Source organism: Nycticebus coucang, chromosome 2 (genome assembly GCF_027406575.1).
Source record: "Nycticebus coucang isolate mNycCou1 chromosome 2, mNycCou1.pri, whole genome shotgun sequence".
Taxonomy (NCBI): domain Eukaryota; kingdom Metazoa; phylum Chordata; class Mammalia; order Primates; family Lorisidae; genus Nycticebus; species Nycticebus coucang.
The window spans coordinates 181,363,601-181,385,227 of record NC_069781.1 but is presented as its reverse complement, the minus strand read 5'-3'; the positions used below and the strand labels follow the sequence as shown (position 1 = coordinate 181,385,227).

The 21,627-nt window shown below is 55.6% G+C and overlaps 1 protein-coding gene across 4 annotated transcripts in view; it reads right to left on the bottom strand.

The window, feature by feature from the left end:
- The window catches only part of GSE1 (Gse1 coiled-coil protein), a 409,018-nt gene that overhangs the window by 254,714 nt on the left and 132,677 nt on the right, over window positions 1-21,627 (bottom strand). For all 4 annotated transcript variants that reach the window (XM_053553788.1, XM_053553790.1, XM_053553780.1 and 1 more), the window contains exon 2: window positions 11,156-11,336. In XM_053553788.1, the coding sequence (XP_053409763.1) occupies window positions 11,156-11,336 (181 nt within the window). The remainder of the gene's footprint in view (window positions 1-11,155; window positions 11,337-21,627) is intronic.

The following is a 21,627-nucleotide window of genomic DNA, read 5'->3' as shown; positions in this document are numbered from 1 at the left end:
AGGGCTGGCGCAGAGAGGCTGGAAGGAGAGGAGGGGTCCCCCTCTCTGCCCAGGTTGGCAGTTCACTTTCAGTAACAAACTCCAGGGACAGCAAGAGCTACAGCAAGCCTTGACAGGGCAAGGCCCTCCCCCTGCCCTCCCAGCCTCCTCCACCCACCCTGGCACAGGCCTCTGTGAGCTGCACACAGGAGCCAGGTCGGGCTCGGTGGGTGGCGGATGCTGGGAGTGGCGGGGGCCACTTCCTGCCTTTACTGTCACCGCTGGCCACAGCGCTTCTCCTAGCAGGACCCAGAGGGCTCAGAGGTATTTACTGCACATGGAGAGCCACCATGCCCTGGGTGGCAGAGAGGACTCCAGGTCCTAAGGGGGTCACAAAGAGGGATGGATGTCCCACCAAGGTCACCCCAGTTGTTCACAGAATCATTCCACAGTATATCCTGAGTGTCCATGCGGGACAGGCACCACTCCAGGCCTGGCAGTAAGCTGGATCTGCTCCACTCTGCGCAGAAGCAACTCTGCTGAGGAGCGTCTTCAGAGAGCGAGCCTCAGGAGAGACAGCTGCCAGAGGGAGGGCAGAGGCTGGGGGCAGGTCACATGCTCTGGAAATTGCAGGGGATGCTGAGGGATGCAAGTGCCCATGAGGCCTTGCTCTCCAGAACTTTACAAAGATGCTCCCATAAGAGATGGAGAGAAATCTGATGAGAAGGTATGTGGTTCCGTGGGGAGAGAGGAGGGAGGGGGAAGGAGGAAGCCTACTAACATAGGGTCTCCTCCCCGGGGTCTGTACCTCTGTCCTACTTAAACCCCAGTTCAAGTGCTGCCTCCTCCTGGAAGCCCTCCTGGGTTGCGCTGCGCTTTCTGTGCCTTCTGCCCTTTGTTCCTGTCAGCATATCTGGGAGCATGAGCTGAATGGTGGCTGGAGGTGAGGACTACCTGCTTTACAGGGCAGGCTGGGCCCTGGGGGATGCCCAGTGCACCTGAAGGTGGGCCCATAGGCTGTTTCCTGGGGTGAGCGGGCAAGAGGCTGGGGAAGATGCGGAGCCTCATCTGGTCTCTGAAGTGATCCCTCTTCCCTATGCCCAGGTCAGGGGGTTGGGATTGGCCCAGGCCAGGGTCAGGGCTTTCCCTGTGTCTGGGGCTTTGTTGCACCACCTCCTGGGCAAATGCTAAACTGCACCCAGCCTCCTGGTAGAGGGAAGAACCCAGCCCCTCCCAGGACCCCACCAAGAGGGCTGCGACCCCAGTTCTAAAGGCTGTAGCTATTAGCTGAGGCCACCCTCACAGCCCGGCCCCATCAGGTAGGTTCTAGTGCCATCCCCTTGTTCTGGAGGAGAAACCTGACCCAGGGTGACCTAGATTGCACCCATGGGGGCTGAACCCACTGTGAGACTCATCCCCCACCGACCCCAAGCAAGGCCACGAGGCTTGAGGGACCAGCTCCAGCAAACCTACAACTGTGCCTGGCACACAGTTGGTGCTCAGTAAATGACTATTTCCAGGGCTCTGCCTGACCTGCCTACTCTTTAATTGTGGGAACGGACCTGCTAATGACACAGCCAGCTCAGCCCAGCCAGCCAGACAAGCACCCAAAAGACATCCATGACTGATCTGCAGAGCCCGTGTCATCTTGTGTGGCAAAAAGGCTTTGCCGATGTGATTAAGTGAAGGACCTCGAGACGTGGGGTCTCCTGGATTATCTGAGCGGATCTAACAGAATGACAGGGGTCCTTTATGAGAGGCAACAGCAGTGGGGAGTGTGGGATGCAGAGACGGGAGCAGGAGGCTGGGCGAGAGAGGAAGGGGCACAGGCAGCTTCCGGAGCTGGAGAAGGCCAGAAACAGACTCTCCCCTGGATCCTCCAGAAGGGGCTGGCCCTGCTGCCATACACATCTACCTTCGGGAGACCTGTGTCCAGAACCGTAAGTGAACAGCACAGCTTTTGTTTTAAGCCACCAAGATCGTAGGGGTTTGTTACAGCTACCACTGGAAACAGTGTGTAGCTGGGAAAAGCACTGTTAGCAAGCTCACAGTAGTTGCTCAATAAATGCTCTCTCCCATGTACACAACCCAGGGAACTTGTGGCCCTCCCCAGACATCCAAGTCTGAGTGGGAGACAGGACCAACTCACTCAGTGTCCTTGGCCCCAATCTGATCACACTGTGACCCCCCCAGGAAAGGCAGGGCAGCCTGGAGACACAGGATTTTCTTTTTTAGAGCAGCCCCCTATAGGCTTCTGAGTTAGGGTCCCATCGGTGCCTGCTGTGCCCAGTGACCTTCAGAGCTTCCCCAGCATAAAGAGTTCTGCCCAGAGTGACCCAATGGTCGACCCTACTCTGGACACTGGAGAGAGAAGGGAGGTTCTGGAATGTAGTGAGGACCAGATCAGAACATCAGCCCTTGGCCTAGGGAACTTGGGAAGATGCACACCCCGTGCTCACTCCTCTTCACGTCCCCCCACTCCCACCCCCACCTCCCACCCCGGGTCAGGGCCTCCAGCACCAGCCGACCTAAACGCCTGTGTTTCCTCCACAAAGCTTTACTGAGCATGTGTTATATGCCCTGTGCCAAGTGCTGGGGAAGTGATGAGGACAGTAAGCGATGGCCCCGTGCCAGGCAGTGGCTGCCTCGGGGCTTTTGCATGGCCTGGTGCCCAATGCCACCTTCCCAGCAAGGCCTTCTGGGTCCACTAGTCTGATGCCACACCCTCATCTCTCAGTGTTCCTTGTCCTACTTTCCGCTGTGGCTCTTACAACATCTGGTGTCACACATTGACTTGCTTATTGAGGAGTCACTTGCCTTCTTCTGGAATGACAGCACTTGGGGCAGAGGCTTGTGTCCTGAGTACTGCTGTGCCCCCCTCCCTGAGACTAGCATGGCCTTAGATGTCTGGGAACAAACGTGCACGTGGATGACAGGGTGGAGGTGGAGGCCAGTGTGTGAGCAGGCAGGTGTAACCTCACCTGGAACCGTGGGGGAGAACACAAGTGGGGAGACATGCTCAATTCTGAAATGCCGCCTGCTCCTAGTGAGAAGGTTAAGTATGGGTGGACGTCGGTGTGGGCACAGTTAGGGTCTTAGAAATGTGCACCCTCCCAGGGCCAAAGGTGACTAGCTGAGGTCCCCCAATGCCAACTGTTAGTTTAGACCTGGTCAAGGGGGATGAAGGACAGTGGGTAGGCAGAGACCATGGCCAGAGGGGTGGGCAGGTGGGCACTAGCCTTGAGGAGGTAGTCTGTGCCCGATTGCAAGGCTCTGTCTCCCTTGGGTCCCCAACACTGCTCTGGGATGCTCCAACCCAAGCTTGGGAATAGTCCCTTCTGCAATTCAGCCAATCTGGTCTCTTCTACCTAAAATCTTTATCATCAGTTTATTTAGAGAGACATTCCCATTGAGAGTACACAGGCCCTCTCAGCGTCAGGCAGGCCAGCCATGACGATTTGCTTTTGTCTTTTAGCCATTGTTAATCATGTTCAAGTCAATTCTTGGCTTATGGTTTTTTCAATTACCCCAAGTTAAATACTCTTTTCTTTTTTATTTCATGAAAATCTAAACCAGTCACAGACAGACACACATAGTCACACATTGGCAAAGGAACCAGCTCCAGGAAAACAGACTCTGGAAAACAGGAGAGTAATAGGCAGGGGGGTCTCTAGGCCTGGCATGGGTAAACCCCTGCTAAATATTCAAAGAGGCTCCTGAGGAGGGATCTGCTTACAAGGAAAGAACCTCTTGGGCTTCCCAGGCTTCTCAATCTTCCTGTCCTGACTTGCAAGCTCTGTGCTCCCAGCAGCTGCGTTACAAGAAGTTCTCGAGAAGATAAACAGGTCGCTCACTCGTGAAGAGAGAAACAGACTTTGGATCCCAGCTCAGCTGGAAACGTACAAGGAGAGACAGAGTGGGTGACAGAGCGGGAGGCAGAGAAGCCTGGGAAGGGGGCTCTCGTGCCGAGTGGAGAGGCCGCAGCCAAATCCATGGACACCCCCTTCCCCCACGCCCTCTGAAGCAGCTGCTGCTTGGCACGGGGCGGAGCTCCCGAGAACCCAGTGTTAGCCCACTCAGCTCCAGAGCTGCTCCAGGCGACGCCTGCCAAGGCCTTCTGGAGGCCAAAGCCAAGAGCCCAAGTGCAGTCCCCGCCTTCCTGGCAATGGAGGCCTGACCCTGGCTGGGAGCCCGTGTGCCCAACAAAGAGGACACAAAAGCTGTCCCAGAGCCAGGACTTCTGGTGGTCACCGGCTCACTCTCACTGCCAGGGTCAGACCTAGCTCGTGCCTGTATGCCAGACACCATGCTAAGCCCTGGATGTGGGTTGACTTGAATCCTCCCAACTACCAGAGGATCAGCCCCTCTGTACAGATGGGGAAACTGAGACACAAGGGAGTTGGTTATCTGCCTGATATCAAAATCTCAAAAGGAGCAAAGCCAAGTTTTAAACTCAGAGAGCAAGTTTGGCTCTGCATACTTAAAGACATTCACAGGCCGAGAGCAGTGGCCCTGAACACTGGGAGGCCGAGGCAGAGTTGGAGACCAGCCTGGGCAATAGCAAGACCCCATCTCTACAAAAACTAAAAAAACTTTAGCAGAGTGTGGTGGTAGGCACCTGTAATCCTAACACTCTGGGAGTCTGAGGCAGAAGGATTGTTTGAGTTTAGGAATTAGAGACCAGCCCAAGCAAGCGCAAGACCACCTAGGAGTTGGTGGTTGCACTGAGCTGTGATGACGCCACTGTACTCCAGCCGGGGCAACAGAGCGAGACCCTATCTTAAAAAAACATTTTTTAAAAAAAGCTATACACATCCTAATCACACCCAGCAAAGAACTTATTTAAACACAGGGCTAGAAAGGAAAAGGGGTCCGGGGCGGGGGTGGGGAATGAAGTCACTTCAGACCGCTATAAACGTTCAACTTCCAGACAACTGATACCATAACATTCTTACGGCCACATAGTTATATCCACTAGACATGGCCCCTGGGGATGCTGCCCAGCCTCCAAGAAATCCTTGCTGCAGGACCTGAGGGGCTCGCCCCAGGGAAGGGACTACCTATATTTATCCTCTCCTGGCTTCTTTTTTTATGTTCTCCACCCTCCTGAGTGTTGCCTTCCCCCAGGGAGCTGGGTCAACTGCTGGTACTTTAATGCAAAGCTACCCTTCTTGACCTCTGGTAACAGGACAGCAAAAGCAGAGGGTGAGTCAGAGCAGGGGAGGGGGGCACTGAGATGTTGCTGGCATGAACAGGACCAGTGACTTGGCTCTAGGAACATGCTGTCTCCACTGCAATTCTAAAAGGGAGACCAGGAGACAAGGGAATGTCACGATCTCTGTGGCTAAGCTCCCGGGCAGACCTGGAGGACATGGGACCCACAGAACCTATGTAAGGGTGGCCTTAGCCAAAGCCCAGCCTTAGCCCCATTCTAGGGGAGCTCTGGAGGGTAAGCAGAGCCTCTGTCATGGAGCAATGGGCTCCACTTCAGGGCTAGAGAGGGCCACCAGGGATGAGAGCTCCTGGCCTTCATGCCAAGGGCACAGGCCTCCAAAGAGTCACAAGTGTAGCTTGGAACCAGAGCACACAGGACCAGTGGGAGGTGTACGGGACCAGGAAATGTCTGGGCACAGCAGTGACAGGTCTGGCCCAGGCCATCTATGGCTCATGGAATTGCACGCAGCAGAATGGTGACAGGAGCTTAGAAGGCCAACCAAGCTTTCACAGGACTCGGCCACACCTGCAGGGGTCAATGACACTGCGTGTGGTTCCACTGCCCAGCAGCTCCATGCCCAGCCCCCCTTGCACCTGGGTGGGCCTGAGCTGGTTCAGGCCAGCAGCATGTCACGAGAATGGCACGGGTTTCTGTGAGGCCACAGTGGGAAGCATCTGATGGCCTTTCTGTGTTCTCTTCCCTGTGTCCGTGGTGACAGAACATCAGGGCACTGCAGAAGTTACAAAAAGGCAGCGATCACAGATTGCAGGGAGCCTGGGACCCTGAGTCACCAGACTAGGGCTGTACCTGTCACAGCACCTGTCACCACTGGCCTCAACTGACGCAGCTGATTTTGTAAATGACAGAATAATGTCTGTGTCCTGATCTCTGGAACCTGTGACTATGTACCCTTACACAGCAAAGGGGGAATTAAGGTTGCAGATGGGATTAAGGTGGCTAATTTTCTGACCTCGAGGTGGGAGATTATCCTGGATTAGCCAGGTGGGCCCAGTGTAATCACAGGGGCCTTCTAAGCAAGCAAAGGACGTAGAAGAGAAATGAGCCCTGATTTTTACCCAGTGAGACCCATGTCGGACCTCAGACCTGCAGGACAATAAGAGCAAATGTGTGTTAAGAAGTCACCACCTACGTGATCATTTGTTACACCAGCCAAGGAAAACCGATGCAGATCTCTTCCTAAGTAAACCGTGGCCATGGTGGCGGGCAAGGCAGTGCTAACCCAGGGGAGCAAGTGAAGGGAGGGAATCTTCCTCCCATCCACTGCCCCAGAGATGGGGTGGCTCCCCTCAACACTGTGGCCGACAGAGGGTGTCTGGTAGTGACGGTGCCCATGGGTAAACAGAGGCACAGTGTGGGAAATTCAGGCTTCATGAGACAGTCCAGGTGTTTACACCCTTGGTTACCCTCACTCCCTCCTCAGGTATTAGAAATTCTAAGTCCTCCTCTGTGTGGGGATGCTGGGATCAGCCCGGCCCTCGGAACAGAGACAAGAAACCCCATGGGAAGAACCAGAGCTGGGGCGCACGCTGGCGTTAGGGTAGGAGGAAGGGCCTGGCCTGGTGGTCCTCAGAAACCTAGAGAAAGTGCTGATGCGAATGGAGGCTTTTTGTGGGGAGCAGAGCAGGTGCCTTTCCAGACAGAATGAGCCCACAGACCACCCAAATGCCCCCCCAACATGGCAGGTGAGAAAGTGGGAGCCCCACGAACAGGGCTGTGACCAGAGCGCCAATCTCGGCCTGGTTTTCTGCAACCCCACTCCACCCTCACCAGTGGGGCCTAGGACTACAACTGTGTCGGTCAATAATGAGGTTAGCAGCCACTCCAGCACTGTCCCAGCTCAGAAAGGACATCTAGGCCCCGTGTGGCACCACTGCTGGGCCGCCACTGAGCTGTGCAACGTGGCAGCCCCGAGGGCCATGCAGAGAGCACGTCTGCAGAGACCACAAGGAATTGTGCAGTGTGCAACTTGCACAGCTTTGCATGGCGGCCCTCAGTGCTACCTCAATGTCCACCCCCCGATCCCACACAACCAGGAGGACGTTATTCTCACTATGCCAGGTTCTGGATCTTGCAAAGTCTCCATGGCTGGGAAGTAGCAGCAGCAGGACTTGGAAACTGGGACTGAGTCTCACGCTAAACCACACTTGCCTCCCACTGCGACCGACGCTGCTTCCCTCCTGAGGAGGCTGCAGACGGTACGCAGATAATGGTTCTAGGGAAGCCTGTTCCCATCAGCTAGTGATAAATCAGGAGTGTCCTCTTGCTGGAGTTTATGCCACATGCAAGTGGCACATGAGAAACGGACCCTCCTTCCACTAATGGCGTAAGAGCACTGGGGAAAGAGGAGCTCACTCCCCAGCCCTGGGAGTGGGGCCACCCGGTCACGAGATTTAAGTTGTGTCCCCACCAGCTGCAGACTTCTGGTCCATGAAGGTTTGTGCTTTGCGTGTCAACAGAGTCCCAGCCCCAGGGGTCCCTACGGCCTTCACAGGATAGCAGCGAAGGCCTAGGAGTCCTGGGGCCACTGACGCAGTCCTCCCATAGCCCTGTCCTCCCCTGAGGTGGGCCCCCCCATGCAGCCCCTGAGAACCAGTCTTCCCTGGCAGTGAGAGCCCGACAGCCACCTGGAGCCTTTGCCCATCCAACTGCAGTGACACTAACATCTGGTGAACCCTGTGGGCTGACCTGGGAGAATTGAGAGGAGAATCCAGTGGCCCCAAAACCCAGTGCTGCCTTCACAGCACACAAAACCCCGCCTCTGGGAGAGGCCAGGCAGCTGCTGACATGTCCGTGGGGGACTCTCCCGTCACAAGCCTGGCACAAGGGCTCCTGGGGTATCTTCTTCCTTCCTCTGGCAGGAGCTGCCATTGCCACACACAGGGTGTTTGTGGGGAACCAGGGGTCAGAATGGACTTCCATGGCCAGTCGCAATCCTGCCAAATGGACCTATGCTCTGCCCGGTGCGCAGGGAGAGGCCTGGCCTGCCAGCACTGGGGTAGGAGCCTCTGCCCCAGGGCAGTGACTTGGGAAGAGGGAGAGGCAGGGCTGTGTGTGCACGGGGGGAACAGGTGTATTGTGCAGGTACATCCGGAGGGTCTGGGGTGTGTATTTATGTGCAAGGCCAGTGCATCCTGGGGCCCGTGAGTGTCTGAGTATTTGTTTGGGGAGCCTGTGTACATATCATGTGTGTATCCTGTGTGCACGTCCGCCTGAGTGTGGATGCATGTGTGTGTGTGTATCTGCCTGAGTGTGCATGTGTGTGTGTGTGGGATGCTCATGGAGACGGGGCCTGTGTCCTTGTGCCTGTCTCTGGGTATCTGAGTGCACAGGGGAGGTCTGGCCCTGCATGTGTGCCATTGGTTTGTGTGTGGACCTGTGTGTGTGGTATGTGTTTGTGGGACACATGTGTGTCTGCATATCTGTGTGTGTGTGGTCTGTGTGTACACCCATGTATGTGATGTCTGTGGGCCGTGTGTCTATCTCTACGTGTCGCCCATCCCTGTGTGTGTCCCCACATCAGCATCTGTCTGCACACATCTGTGTGTCCCCACGTCAGCCTCCGTCTGCACACGTCTGTGTGTCTGTGTATCCCTGTGTGTGTCCCCCCACGTCAGCGTCTGTCTGCACGCGTCTGTGTGTTTGCGTATCCCTGTGTGTGTGTCCCCACGTCAGCCTCTGTCTGCACGCGTCCATGTGTCTGCGTATCCCTGTGTGTGTGTCCCCACGTCAGCCTCTGTCTGCATGCATCTGTGTGTCTGCGTATCTCTGTGTGTGTATCCTGTCTCCATGTGTCTCTGTGTGTGTCTGCCTGTCTGTACCCAAGTGTCTGGACGTGCTCCCCCATGCCCGCCCCGTTGCCCAGCTGGCAGTGCACAGCTGGGCCCAGGAGGCTGCGCCCGCCTGCCTGCTGGATGGAAAGTGGCAGGTGTGTAATAAACCATTCATCACTGTCACGTTTCCGAGCAGCAGCGGCCGCCCCTGATGAGGCCTCACTTCAGGACGAGCTCCTGGGGTGTCTCTGGCTGGGAAGGTGCGTAGCCTGACCGGGAGCAGCTGGCAGACATGGGTTCCCGCCCCTGTCCCATCTGGCCGTCACCCTTGACCTGGCCTCCCTTCTCCCTGCCCTACCAGAAAGACACTCAGGGATGTCCCACCATGTCTGCACCCTGCTCCCCCCCACCAGAATGTGGCAAGTTGCAGCAAGGCCCACTGATAAAGAGGGTTCTCTCTAGGGACCATTTGGCCACCAGTACCAGGGACAAGCCTGTCCTTGCCATGTGATGGGAGGGCGCAGCCTCAATGATGACCTGTAAGATGCTGTTTCAATGCCTGAAATGACGTGTGCACAGATGGAAGTGGGCTTGGCTGATCTCTGCAGAAGCCCCCAGAGCACCTGTTCTCACAGGCTCTATCCCACAGATGTAAAGACAGAGGAAAGACTAATTAATTCACCCAGGGTCCCTCAGCTGCTTCATAAATAGCAGCCAAAGTTATTTTGGAATTCCACGTGGGGCTTGCTCTGCTCTGGAGGTCTCTGGTTTGGGGGACCTCGCTCAGGGTCCTGACCATGTAACCCTGGCTGGGCTCTGCCCAAAGGGTGGGAAGGAAACAGGAGGACCAGGCAGGCTGCTTCCTCCTCAGGATCCTCTGCTGAGCTGGGAGCCCCAGACTCTGCTCCTACCGAACGGGGCCAGCCCGCTCTGCTGCAGGACAGGGCCGGCCCAGCGTGGACTCAGACTAGAGCTGGTACCTGGACCCAAGCCTCAGGAATTACAAATGAACAATACGCAGATGCCAGCCAGCTCTGCGAGGCCTGTGACAACGCTCTTGTGTCCTGTCTGACCCCTGCTCTGGGAGCCAGGCTCCACCGTTAGTCTTTGTCCCACTTCTCAGATGAGTAAACTGAGGTACAGAGTAGGCAACAGTCTCACCCAAGGTGCTCAGTGTTCTGGGAGGCTGGTGGGAGGAGCTGGCTCCCTGAGAGCATCCCTGCTTTGTTCCCTGTGCATCCTGGCCACCCCAGCCCACCTGCCAAAAGCCCCTGGCCAGCTGGGTCCATCTCTGACCCTGAGTCTACCTCACAAAGAGAAAGAGGTCACTACTGGGGTCATTCCAGACATGGATGCCCCACACCAAAGCCCAAGGCTGAGGGGGTGGCCAGCTCCCCCGCCTGCTGGCCTGGCCCTGCCCCCAGCCTGGCTCACTCCACTGAGAACAAGCAGATCTCCAGCTGCCTCACAGTGGTGGTACTGGAGGGGGTTGGGCTGGGGGTCTCAAGTCTCTTCCCTCTCAGAGATAGCAATGGGGACAGGACACAAGTGGGGGCCCTGCAGCTCCCTAAACACGACCATGGCTGCCTCCGGAGGGTACTGCTCCGGAAATGCAGCCTATGGTGGCTCGGGGTGGCTCCCTGGTCCCTTGGCCCAGTCATGAAACACTTCAGGAGTCCACACACTAAGGAGGGGCAGGGCCTCCCGGTCCAGGGCAGAGCAGCCACCTGGATAGCTAACAAACATCAGGACACCTGAGGATCCGGGAAGGGAAGGAGAGAGTAAACCAGGCTGGAGAGCAGTTGGTGGCCTCTCCCCGAGCTGACCGCTGGGACCTACTCACAGAAACTCAGAGACGACCCCCTCTGGGCTCATGAATATCTGTGACGTTACTTTAAAAATGAACAAGTGGACAAAGACGACAGAACGCACAAGTGAATCACGCAACAGACAAAAGCAGCTTGTGAACTCAGGACTCATGGGCATCAAGACTTGGGCGTATTGATTAAACCACAATTTTGGACCCTAAAGAGCTTGAGAACCAGATAGTGGCGAGGCTCTCCCCAAGAACGCGAGGCAGAGCTGAGCCTGAACTGGGCCTCGGAGCCGGCCCTGCGGGAGCAGCATGGTCACAGCCCCATACCGAGATACAAAAAGTGCTGGCATCTACCTGTGCTTGCGAGGTCTGGTCCATCCCCATCCCGGCTGCTCTGTGGACACTGTGCTGGCCTTGGCTCCTGAGTGGCCCTGGGACCCCTGGGCAGGGTCTCTGCTGCAGCGCCCGGCTGGGGCTCAGGCTCCCGAGCGGGAAGGTAGGCGGCTGTTGGTGCCTCCAGAGGTGCAGAAGTCACCTGCAGAGAAAGAAAGTGGACATTGAGACCTTGGGCTCGTCTGCCAGAGAGGACGCATGGAAGGATCCCCTGGCCACAGAGCCCTTCTTCCCCCTGCTGTAGCCTGGCCTCTGTGGTCAGGGACTCAGATTGGCTGGCTCAGGGCAGCCCAGAGCAGGTCCCCAGCAAAGACAGCACCGGTGTCTTTCTAGCCCAGCAGGCCCTGCCAGGGGACACCAGGCCAGGCTGGACACTGTCCACTGGGGGTCCCACCAGCATGGCCCCCTGGCCTGAGTCCAAAACTGGAGCTACATGAACCTGCCTAGAAGCTGGCCAGAAGGACTTAAGAGGGAGCTAGCTGGAGGGTGAGTCCAGAGATCCAGCCTCATCCTGTCCCCTAATTTTGGGGAGGTGAGGTTTATCTGTGGCTCTTGCCCAGCAAGCTGCGGGAGCCCAGCATTTGGTTCAGGGAGCTGGGACACATGCACATCTGGTGTTGGTCCCTCATCTGTGTCCCCTGGGGGACAGTCTCTTCTAGACCAAGCAGCCAGAGCTGTCTCAATTATGAAGTGAGAGAACGGATAGTGGAAGGCTACCATCTTGATTTCTCTGGCTCTTTCAAGAGATCAGGTGGGGGGTTTGTTCTACTTCCTGGGGTGACTAGCTTAGCTTCCTAGCAGATGTTTCCAGGTGTTTCTAGGCCCCTGCACCAAGGAGGCCGCAGGCAGCACAGGTGGGCTGAAACCCTGGGACCTGGCAGTGCTGGCTGCTGACCTCCCTGAACTACCGTCCACCAGGGGAGCTGCCCACCCAGTGTGAGGCCGGCCATGGTGCAGACCACACCTCAAACCAACTCTGTAGGACCTACAAAATGTACCTCCTCACCCTGCTGACCACAGCTCTACATGGGACGTCCAGCCTCACATAGGGCACCCAGCCCTACATGGTGCCCCCAGCCCCACACGGGACCCCCAGCCTCATCTCAGGGCACCCAGCCAGACCAGCAGAATGAGGTCTGCTGGTAGAATCAGCCTCCACTGGGCACCCGGGCTCACAGGCCTGAGGGGAGCAATACTGTCATCAATGATTATGATTGACACAAAAACTGCCAGTCCCCAAGGGCCTGAACTTGGCAGTGGGGAACTAGGCAGTGACAGCAACACTAGTTACAGTGACAGGGATTGACACAGCTAATCTCAGTCGCTCTGTGGGGAGGCTGTGCCATCCCACAGCCACAGCGTTTTGTGTAACTTTTTAAATTGGGGTAAACTACGTCTAACACAAAACTCACCGCTTTGGCCATTTTTGAGCGTGCAGTTGAACAGCATTAAGCAACATGATACTGGGCCACCATCACCACCATCCGTTTCCAGAACTGTCTCGTCATCACAAACAGCACCTCTGTCCCCTAACACTGGCTCTGGCCCCTCCCCAGTCCTGGTTAGTGCCATCTGCCATTCCCGCTGCTCATCCAACCCCCTTCCAGAGAAGGTTGGGAGCCTGAGGTCATAAGGTGGGGGTGGGCCGGGGCCTTCAGAGGTCAGGATATGGGCAGTTGCGAGCTAAGACTGGGGTCAGGCCTTGAACAACCAGCTACAGCTATCCAGGGCCAGTGAGGGACCGGCGATCCAATTTTGAGTGCTGGGGACAGTGTTGTGAGGGGATGAGTGCCATAAACCCAGTGCTAAGCGAGACAGACGGCTGGGAATTCCCTGGGCGAGCTCAGGCTCCACTAGGCCTACATGTAAGAGGGATGTGTACATTCACCATTTGGTTCTGGGAACACTTTAATTTATGAGGTCCATATGCTGACAAGGCCCAGACCACAGCCCCGGCCAATCCCACAGGCAGTGCTGGTGGCTCAGGCTGCAGCCAGGAGGATACAGTGTCCCCTGGGGGACACAGTGCCCTCTCTTCATTCATTCTCTCACTCAGGGCCCAGGGTGGACCAGTCAGCACTGCAGGGACCTGCAGCCCCAACCAGGGGTGGTTCCCACATTGCGGGGACTCAGCCACTCCTGCAGTTCTGCACTAAGACATTTCAGGACCCTTCAGGGTGAAGCTTAAGAAAAGCAGGAACAGGGCTGCCAGGCTCACGACGGGGCCCAGGGTAGCTCCTGTGGGCGACCCGAGACTCCTGCTGCCAGGGGCTTATAGGCCACACTGGCCAAATCAGGCCGCAGCTGTGTGCAGGCCTCGGGGACCTGTGACCCCTGCCCACATCCTGCTTCTCCTCCTGAGCCTGGGGCCCCTGCATCCTACTGGGGGAAGGCAGATGAGGGACATCTCCCGGGGTGGGGCCCGTTCCTGAGAGACCGGGGTTTGAGGGAGGAATCAGCCAACACGTCCCACCACCCCATGCTCAACTCGGTTCAGCTCAGCTCCAGGCCTTACAGTGAATAAAGGTAAAAACGACCTCCTCTACTGAGCACTCACTGTGTGCCAGGCACCGCTCTAAGTCTTTACATAGATTATTAGTAAGGTAAATGTTTCCGCTGGGGACAATGAGCAAGAGAGAGTGGGCTGGTTGAGCCCTCACGGTAACTGGCAAAGTAGGGACTGGAACTCAAGCAGTTGTCTGTGACCTTGGCTTACAGAGCAACTCTTAAGCCATGAACATCAAGTGGCAAGAGAGAATACCACTGAGGGATGCAGGGTGCAAATGACACGTGCTACAGTTGTTTGAGAATGGAGAGCTCCCCAATGGCTGGGAAAATCCAGGCGGGCTTCCTGGATCAAGTAGCATTTGAACGAGGCCTTCAAGGGCAATAGGATTTAGGAAGGAGAAGGGCCAGGAGGGCCAGCATTACAGGTGTGGGAGACAGACTGAGTGAGATGCCACAGGCAGAAACGGGTGTGACCTTGCTTTGCAGGTGCTAAGCCTGCCACACTTCCTCCCAGGTGCTGCATGGACTCCTGCCCTCCTCAAGGCCTAGGGGAGAGGCTGGAATACACGTCCCTGCAGGACGGTGAGAAGCAGGGAGACAGCTGCACCCTGACCCAGGGTCAGCAGGTGTTGCATTGAAGGGGCCGAGGCCCACCTTGCCATCTTTTGATTTTTCAGTAGGAATCTAGGAACCAATTTTTAAAAGCTACATGCTCCAGCTTAAGAAGTACTAGCAACTAATTCAAAAAATGTTAGAACACTGTGCAATCCCTCATTCACCATCGATGAAAATTTAAAATGATATAGCTGCTTTGGGAAAAGGGCTGGCAGCCTCTCAGATGGTTACACACAGAGTCACTCTGTGACCCAGCAATTCCATTCCTATGTATATAGCCACAAGGACTGCAAACCACACGTCCACACACGTGACCATGAGTGGTCACAGCAGCCCTCAGTCCTGCAGACAAATGAATGAGTGGGTTTTGAGGTAGCTTCTTCCCTGTTCTGGCCTCCAGATGAGAACACGGCCCAGCTGATACCTAGATTGTAGCCTTGTAAGGACCCAGCTACTGTGAGCTGCTAAATTCCTAGTAATTTGTTAGGGAGCAATAGATACTGATATAACCCTAAAGCTGTAGAACAGCGCCTGGCCCACGTATAAATGTTCCCTGGAGCCACTGTTTGCCCCAGTGTGTGCCAGAAACAAAAGGGTCAGTGCCCTCCCCTGGTCGGGAGCAGGAGGATTTCATCCCCTTTCCTGTCAGCAGGACTCCGAGTCACTTGGTCGATACTAATGCACGGGTGAGGCTGCTGGGCGCACGTGGTCTCCTGAATATGGATCCCCACAGAGCATCACCGTGACAGCTCTCAGCCAGGGAATCGAACAGAGGCAAAGAGCTGCCCCTACTCACCCTTCAAAAGCCAAATTTACGATAGCTCCTGGCTAATAAAACGCAGGCCCCGGAACCCGCGTGTGCCTGTGCCTTCCCCCTGAGAGAGCCAAGGGTTCCAAGCCCACAGTCTGTCTTAATTTAAGGCACTATTACGTTTGTCATGCCCCAGGCCCTGGGGACCCTGGAAACCATAGCATCTGAGAGCAGCCAGGGGCCCAGGCAGACCCGGGCGGCCTGCGTTTCCCTGGACTGGCGCCCTTAAAGCTTCAGTCAGCTACCGGGAAAGGGGACACATGACACATGGCCACCACAGACCTCCTCGTGAGATCCTAAATTGCCCTTTCTCCGAGGAACTGGGGTGTTTTCTAGAAAGAAGCAATTCCAAGTAAATTCAGGGTGGAGTTGGGGAGGTTTCCTGGCTCTGAAGGGGAAAACTGCACACACGAGTGCACATAGTTTTATTTTATTAATTGTATTAGTCTGTAAGATTCCCTAAGTCTGGAAAACCCTGGTCTACTTATAATTTTTATTGAGATAAGAGTTCCCATACTATACAATTCACTTAATTTTTTATTTCAGATTAATATGAGGGTACAAACGTTTAGGTTACATTGTTTTCAATTCTATTATTATTATTTTTTTGAGACAGAGTCTCACTTCATCATCCTGGGTAGAGAGGGCTGTGGCATCACAGCTCACAGCAACCTCAACTCTTAGGCTCAAATGATCCTCCTGCCTCAGCCTCCCAAGTAGCTGGGACTACAGGCACCTGTCCCAATGCCTGGCTATTTTTAGAAACGGGTTTCTGCTCCTGCTCAGGCTGGTCTGGAACTCTGGAGCTCAGGCAATCCATCACCCCGGCCTCCCAGAGGGCTGGTGTTGGGATGATTAACCCACCACGCCTGGTCTTGTTCAAGTTGTAAGTAAGTCCTTCACCCTGGGGGCATGTTGAATACCCCCACATTGTGCACATTAGGTGAGATCCCACCAGCCAATCACCCTTCTTCCCCCCTTCACCTCCCTCCTCTCCCTTCCTCAATTCACTTATTAAAGTGTACCATTCAGTGGCTTTTAACACACAGAGTTATGTCACCATTAACCACCATCCATTTTAGAATGTTCATCACCCTGCAAAGGAAGAAATCTGTGGCCCCCCAATCCCTCAGCCCTCCCAGCCCCCAGCAACATTTGCCTCTTCTGAGCATCTCACAGTAACACAATCACACAACACTAGACCTCTGTCCTGCCTCTTTTCCAGACAGCCTCACATCTTCCAGGTTCATCCACATTGTAGCAGGTAAACCACTTACAGCAGATCCTCCATAACTGACCACCTCCCCACACCAACCTCTCGTCAAGGTGATCTAATTGTCACAGACTGGACACACAGCAGGTTTACGTATCAGTACAGCAGGCCTAGTTCCTTATGGTGATCACCTCCGCATGTTGACCAGTCTGTGACAGTCCCTCAGTCACCTTACAGAGGTTCAGGGACATTCCTGTTTGAGTACCTGCAGCAGCCCAGAGGCCACTGGACAGAGACTGCAAGATGTCTGGCTGCAGAAGCCTCTATGGCAGGGGCCATCTGGCTGTGCATGGAGCCGGCTGCCTTGCCTCTTGGGTACCCAGCCAGACCCTCTCCCCAGCCACGCCGGCCATGGGGCACCCCGCGCTGCCCTCTACCCGAGCTGGGAGGTGGCAGCAGAGTGACTTCACCCCCTCCCCGGCCTTGGTTTCCCCTTCTGCAAAGGAGAACAGGAAGGCAGTGCCCATCTCCAAGAAGGGCGATGGGAGAAATTATGTGAATTATTTCTGGTAAAGCAACGGCACACGGTCAAAAAACCGCAGCAGGTCTCATAGACTGAGGGCAGAAGCCTCAGGAACAAGAATCCAAGGGGCACTATGACCCCGGGGCCTCACAAAGCCTGCAGGGCCTGTGCTGGGCCTTCAGCATGACGGGGGTGCGGCTGTCCATGTGCCCCTCACACACTGGTCTCTGGGCAGCTTCAGCTGCAGCTGGCCGGCCTTTCTCCTCTCCCCCTGCCAGCTGTTGGCCTGGACCCCCATGACAGTGAAGGGTCCCTGAAGTCACCAGGGTAGGATCCGGGACTTGCACTGTCAATGGCTTGCCAGGAGGACTGGGCTCCCCACACTCCCAGAAGCGGGACCTGCTAACCCTGAGGAGCACTGATGGAAGCTCAAGTCCTGAGTTACCACCCACCTGCTGGCATAACTAGGAGCAACCAGGAGAGTCATAGCTACTCTGATCCTCAGTTTATGCCTCTGGGAAATGGGCTAGAACTGTCTTTCCTGGATTTTCTGAGCACCTACTGTGTGCCAGGTGCTCTGCACCCCATTTGACCATCCAATAGGCGCATCTTAACTCTCACTTTGTAGAGGAAGAAACTGAGGCACAGAGAAGTCCAGTCAGCTGCCCGGCTGGTCAAGGTGAGAGCCGAGAGTGCAGGCCAGTGAGTGTCTGCTGTCAAGCCCTTAGTCCCACACAGAGCCCAGGGCGCACAGTCAGTGCTCAGCAAACACTAGCAGAGCCCGAGGCCACTCTCATGGGCTGCACAGCACATAGCACCCCAAGCCATGTTCCCCGTGGGGACTCAGGTTGATGCTGCTTGTGAGGGGCAGAGAGGGGCAGTTTGCTGACGGCTGTGGATGGGTTGTCCCAGAACAAGGCCAGGAAGAGAAGATAGGGATGCTCACACAGGAGAGGGACACCTGCAGCCTGAGGGCACCAGAGGCGGCAGGGCCTGCCCCTCGCCTGGAGGAAAATTCAGGCACCAGCGAAACAGGTGCAGGGAGAAGAGCTGCCTCCAGGGTGTGGGCGGGGTGTGTGCAGGCAGGGTGTGTGTGGGCAAGGCTGGTGGGCTCAGCGTGGAGCACCTCCGGGGCCGGCCAGGGCACGCAGGTCACTGGACCAGGGCTATCTGTTGGCAGTGGGGAAGGGGCACACACCAGTGGCCCTGCCTCAGGAGCCCCCACTGCCTCCCACACCAAAGCCCACGCACAGAGACGTTTTACTCGACCCACCCTGATGGGGTTTCTTGTTCTGTGCTGCAAGCTGGCACATCAGAGGCCGAAAAATGGTATTTTATGCCCCTTAATTCCCTGTAATAGCTCCATAACGGCAAGCAGAGGACTCCAAATACTGCAATAAAGGGAGTGACGAGGCTTCAGGTCGGGGGAGATGGGAGATGCCGAATGCGGAGGCCCCGACAGGCAGACAACTACGGGTTATTAAATGTGCGGCGCGCCCGGGTGTAATTGGGAAGTTATTAGATATGGAATACACACAGCACCCAGCAAATGAGTAATCAGGGACTAATTAAGCACACGCCACACGGCAGATCACGCGGGAGAGGCTGGTGGCTGCCACATCTGTGACTGCAATTAGGGGCGCTCCGGCTGCAACGCTGCCGGCTGGGCGGGAGCTCGGCAGCCCGGGCAAGGGTGCCCCAGTCGGTGGCTGGGATCCGACCCCTCACCACCAGCTTCATCCAGCCTTCAGGACAGCAGAAGCTGGATGGCTACGTGGTCTAGGACTTGAAATAAAATGGAAAAGATGGTTTTCTCCCAGGCTTCGAGTTTGGCCAGGTGACAACTTACTGCAGCTGCCGAGGCTGCCTGGACAATTTGCAAAGCATGTGCACAAAACCACGTCTCAGAGCTCTGCAGCCATTCTACAAGGTAGGGCAGGTGGGAAGTACTGATGGGGAAACTGAGGCTTAGAGGACACAGAGTAAGCAGAGGCCACCCAGCCTGGCCCCCTCAAGCCCCCACAGGCACCCCCCTCACCCCAGCATTTCTTAGGACAGCACCCAGGCCCAAATGGAAGAGGAGGGGCCAGACGCACTATGTCGCCAACAAGAGGCAGGGTCCAGGGATGCAGAGGCCCCCAGACCTCCAGACCTTGGCATTAGCCTCAGGGCCTCCTCCTGGAGGTCAGCAAGGGAGCCTGACTGACCTCAGGTGTGCCGCCACTAGATGTCCCATCTCCCCTACTATCCCCTTCTACCAGCCCAGGTGGCACCTTGCGCCCGCCCATCTCTTCCTGTTCTGAAGCTGGTCTCTGGTACAGAGCTGCCAGCTACAGCCCTGCAATCACGCCTGCCTGACACACCACATTCATCCTGCCAAACCCTTTGCCAAAGTTCTGAGGCCTCTGCAGGACACCCAAGGGCCATGTTGTTTGGCTTAACTCAGCTTTTCATCTACTTCTCTGTCATGCTCTGACACCTCAATGCTCTGTCTCCCCTAGGGTCACCCTGCTCACCCAACCATGCACCCACCCATCCACCTAGCCCGCCACATAGCCCTCCAATAAACATTTATGGAGTACCTACTCTGTGCTAGGTGTTGTGCCTGGGATGTAGCAGAGAACAAAACAGTTAAATATCCCTCCCTCAAGGAGCTGCCATTCTGGCTGGGGAGAAACACAGTACCCTAATAGGAACATGAACAAAGTGCTCTAATGTCAGCTGACAGGAACTGCCATGAAGACAGACAACAGGAAAACAGGACGGGGAGGGTGCGTGGGGACACGTTTCCCATGGGCTGGCCCCGTTGAGAAGGACATGTGTGCAGACTTGAGGGACGTGAGCGAGCTGGCCATGGAAACACCGGGAAGGGTGATCCAGGCAGATAAAACAGCAAGCACAGTGTCCCCGAGGTGGGAGCACGTTTGCCACCAGGGAAACTGGTATTGCCAGGGCAGACCACACAATCGCTGTCAAAAACTACCCAAGTTCATCACTGTAGCACCAAAGCAGCCTGAGAAAATATGTAAATGAACACACATGGCTGTTCAATAAAGCTTCATTTAAGGACACTGAAATTTAAATTTCATATGATTTTTACACGTGGTGAATTACTGTTCTTTGGTTTTGTTTTTTTAACAATCACTTAAAAATGTAAAAACCATTCTTAGTTCAAGAGTCTCACAAAAGCAGGCAGTCAGCTGGATCTGGCTTGCGGGCTGCAGTTTGCTGATCCCTGGTCTAGAAACGCTAGGGAGACGCAGGTGGCTGGAGCAGTAGGAGGTGGGGTGTGGGGAGGAAAGTCCCCAGGTACAAAGCCAGTTTGGGAAGGGGTCTGCAGGAGGGCCCACGAGGATGAACAGAAGCCCACGTTGGCCTGAGGGTGGCTGGGGACAGGTTCCTTCTGATGTGTCCCTCTACACCTGGACTTACTTCGTTCCTTCTCACTGGAGCTAAGGGCACAGACTCAGATTGCATCCGGACTGCTTCAAAGCCCCGCTCTGCCCTTCCAAGCTGTGTGCCCCCAGGGAAGTGATCCCACCTCTCTGGGCCTTGTCTTCCCCATGTGTGAAATGGGGATGGTGACAGCGTCTGCCTCCTCAGGTGGCTGTGAGGATGAACGAGTTTGTATTTGTAAAGCTGGAAGGACAGGACCCAGCCTGTGCCCCAGGAAGACCCTGCACCATCTGTGTCTCCCACCATCTGTTTCTATATGCTATTTGCTATCGTGGCTTTTCATAAGAGACCTGGTCTTGGAAACAAGGCCATCTGCTTGTCCCGGGACCTGCAGGTGGCTGGCCAAGGAAGCTTCTCGGCAGGGCCAGCCCAGGTCAGAGTTCTGAGTAGGAGCAACATGGGGTCCACCCACGAGCCCCCTCCCACCCCCAATCCCTCAGAGTCCCCCTTTGGACTCTGTCCCAGCCCACCTCCATTAATGCCAGAGATGTAGGGGCTACAGATTTGCCCCTCAGACATCAGGCCCCTCTGAATGGAAGCCTATAAAACTCCAGGCCCTGGCGCCAGGTCCCCAACACAGCAGATGGGGAGACAAATCTGAGTTATGGAAGGAGTCACAGGGAGTCTGGGGCAACGCTGATTTGGGCATGGGGAACAGCCAATGCCTGGCTTTCCCTTCTGGCTCCCCTCTGCAGCCTGCAACCCCTCTCCACTCATGAAGTGATGCCCCATTTTCTGGGCACTCATGGAACTCACAGTATCATCCGCCATTGCTCCTTCTGATGTCCCCAGCCTGGGAGGCCAAGCGGCTTAGCAACATCTAACTCTGTGCTGATATCGCTCAGAGGTGTTTAGCAACCCTCAGTACATCACACAGTGAGAAGACAGACAGACAGACTTTAGCCCGGTGGGCCTTGAGTCACATGGAGACAGATCACTTGTCACTTGTGCTCTGGGGAGAGGGTATTCATATAAACGGATATGAGAGTGGGGCCAGTGGGGGCTGAGCCCAAGCCTGGGCTTCCACCTCAGCTGCAGCCTCGCCCGCCGCAGGTGAGCGTGACATAATGGCTGGAAGGAACCGCCGCCTCACCCAGGGCAGTCAGTTTATCAAGCACTGACAGCGCATTAGCTAAGTGATCACCAGACTATTAATTTTTTTCCCCAGCCTTTGCCAGGGGTATTACAGTGAAAAATGGCAGTTTAACCGCAGGGAAATTCTTCAGGGTGACAAAAATAAAAATAGCTCTAATTGAAGTTGATAGAAATTATACCCTTTAAAAAACACACGTCGGGATGCACTGGCT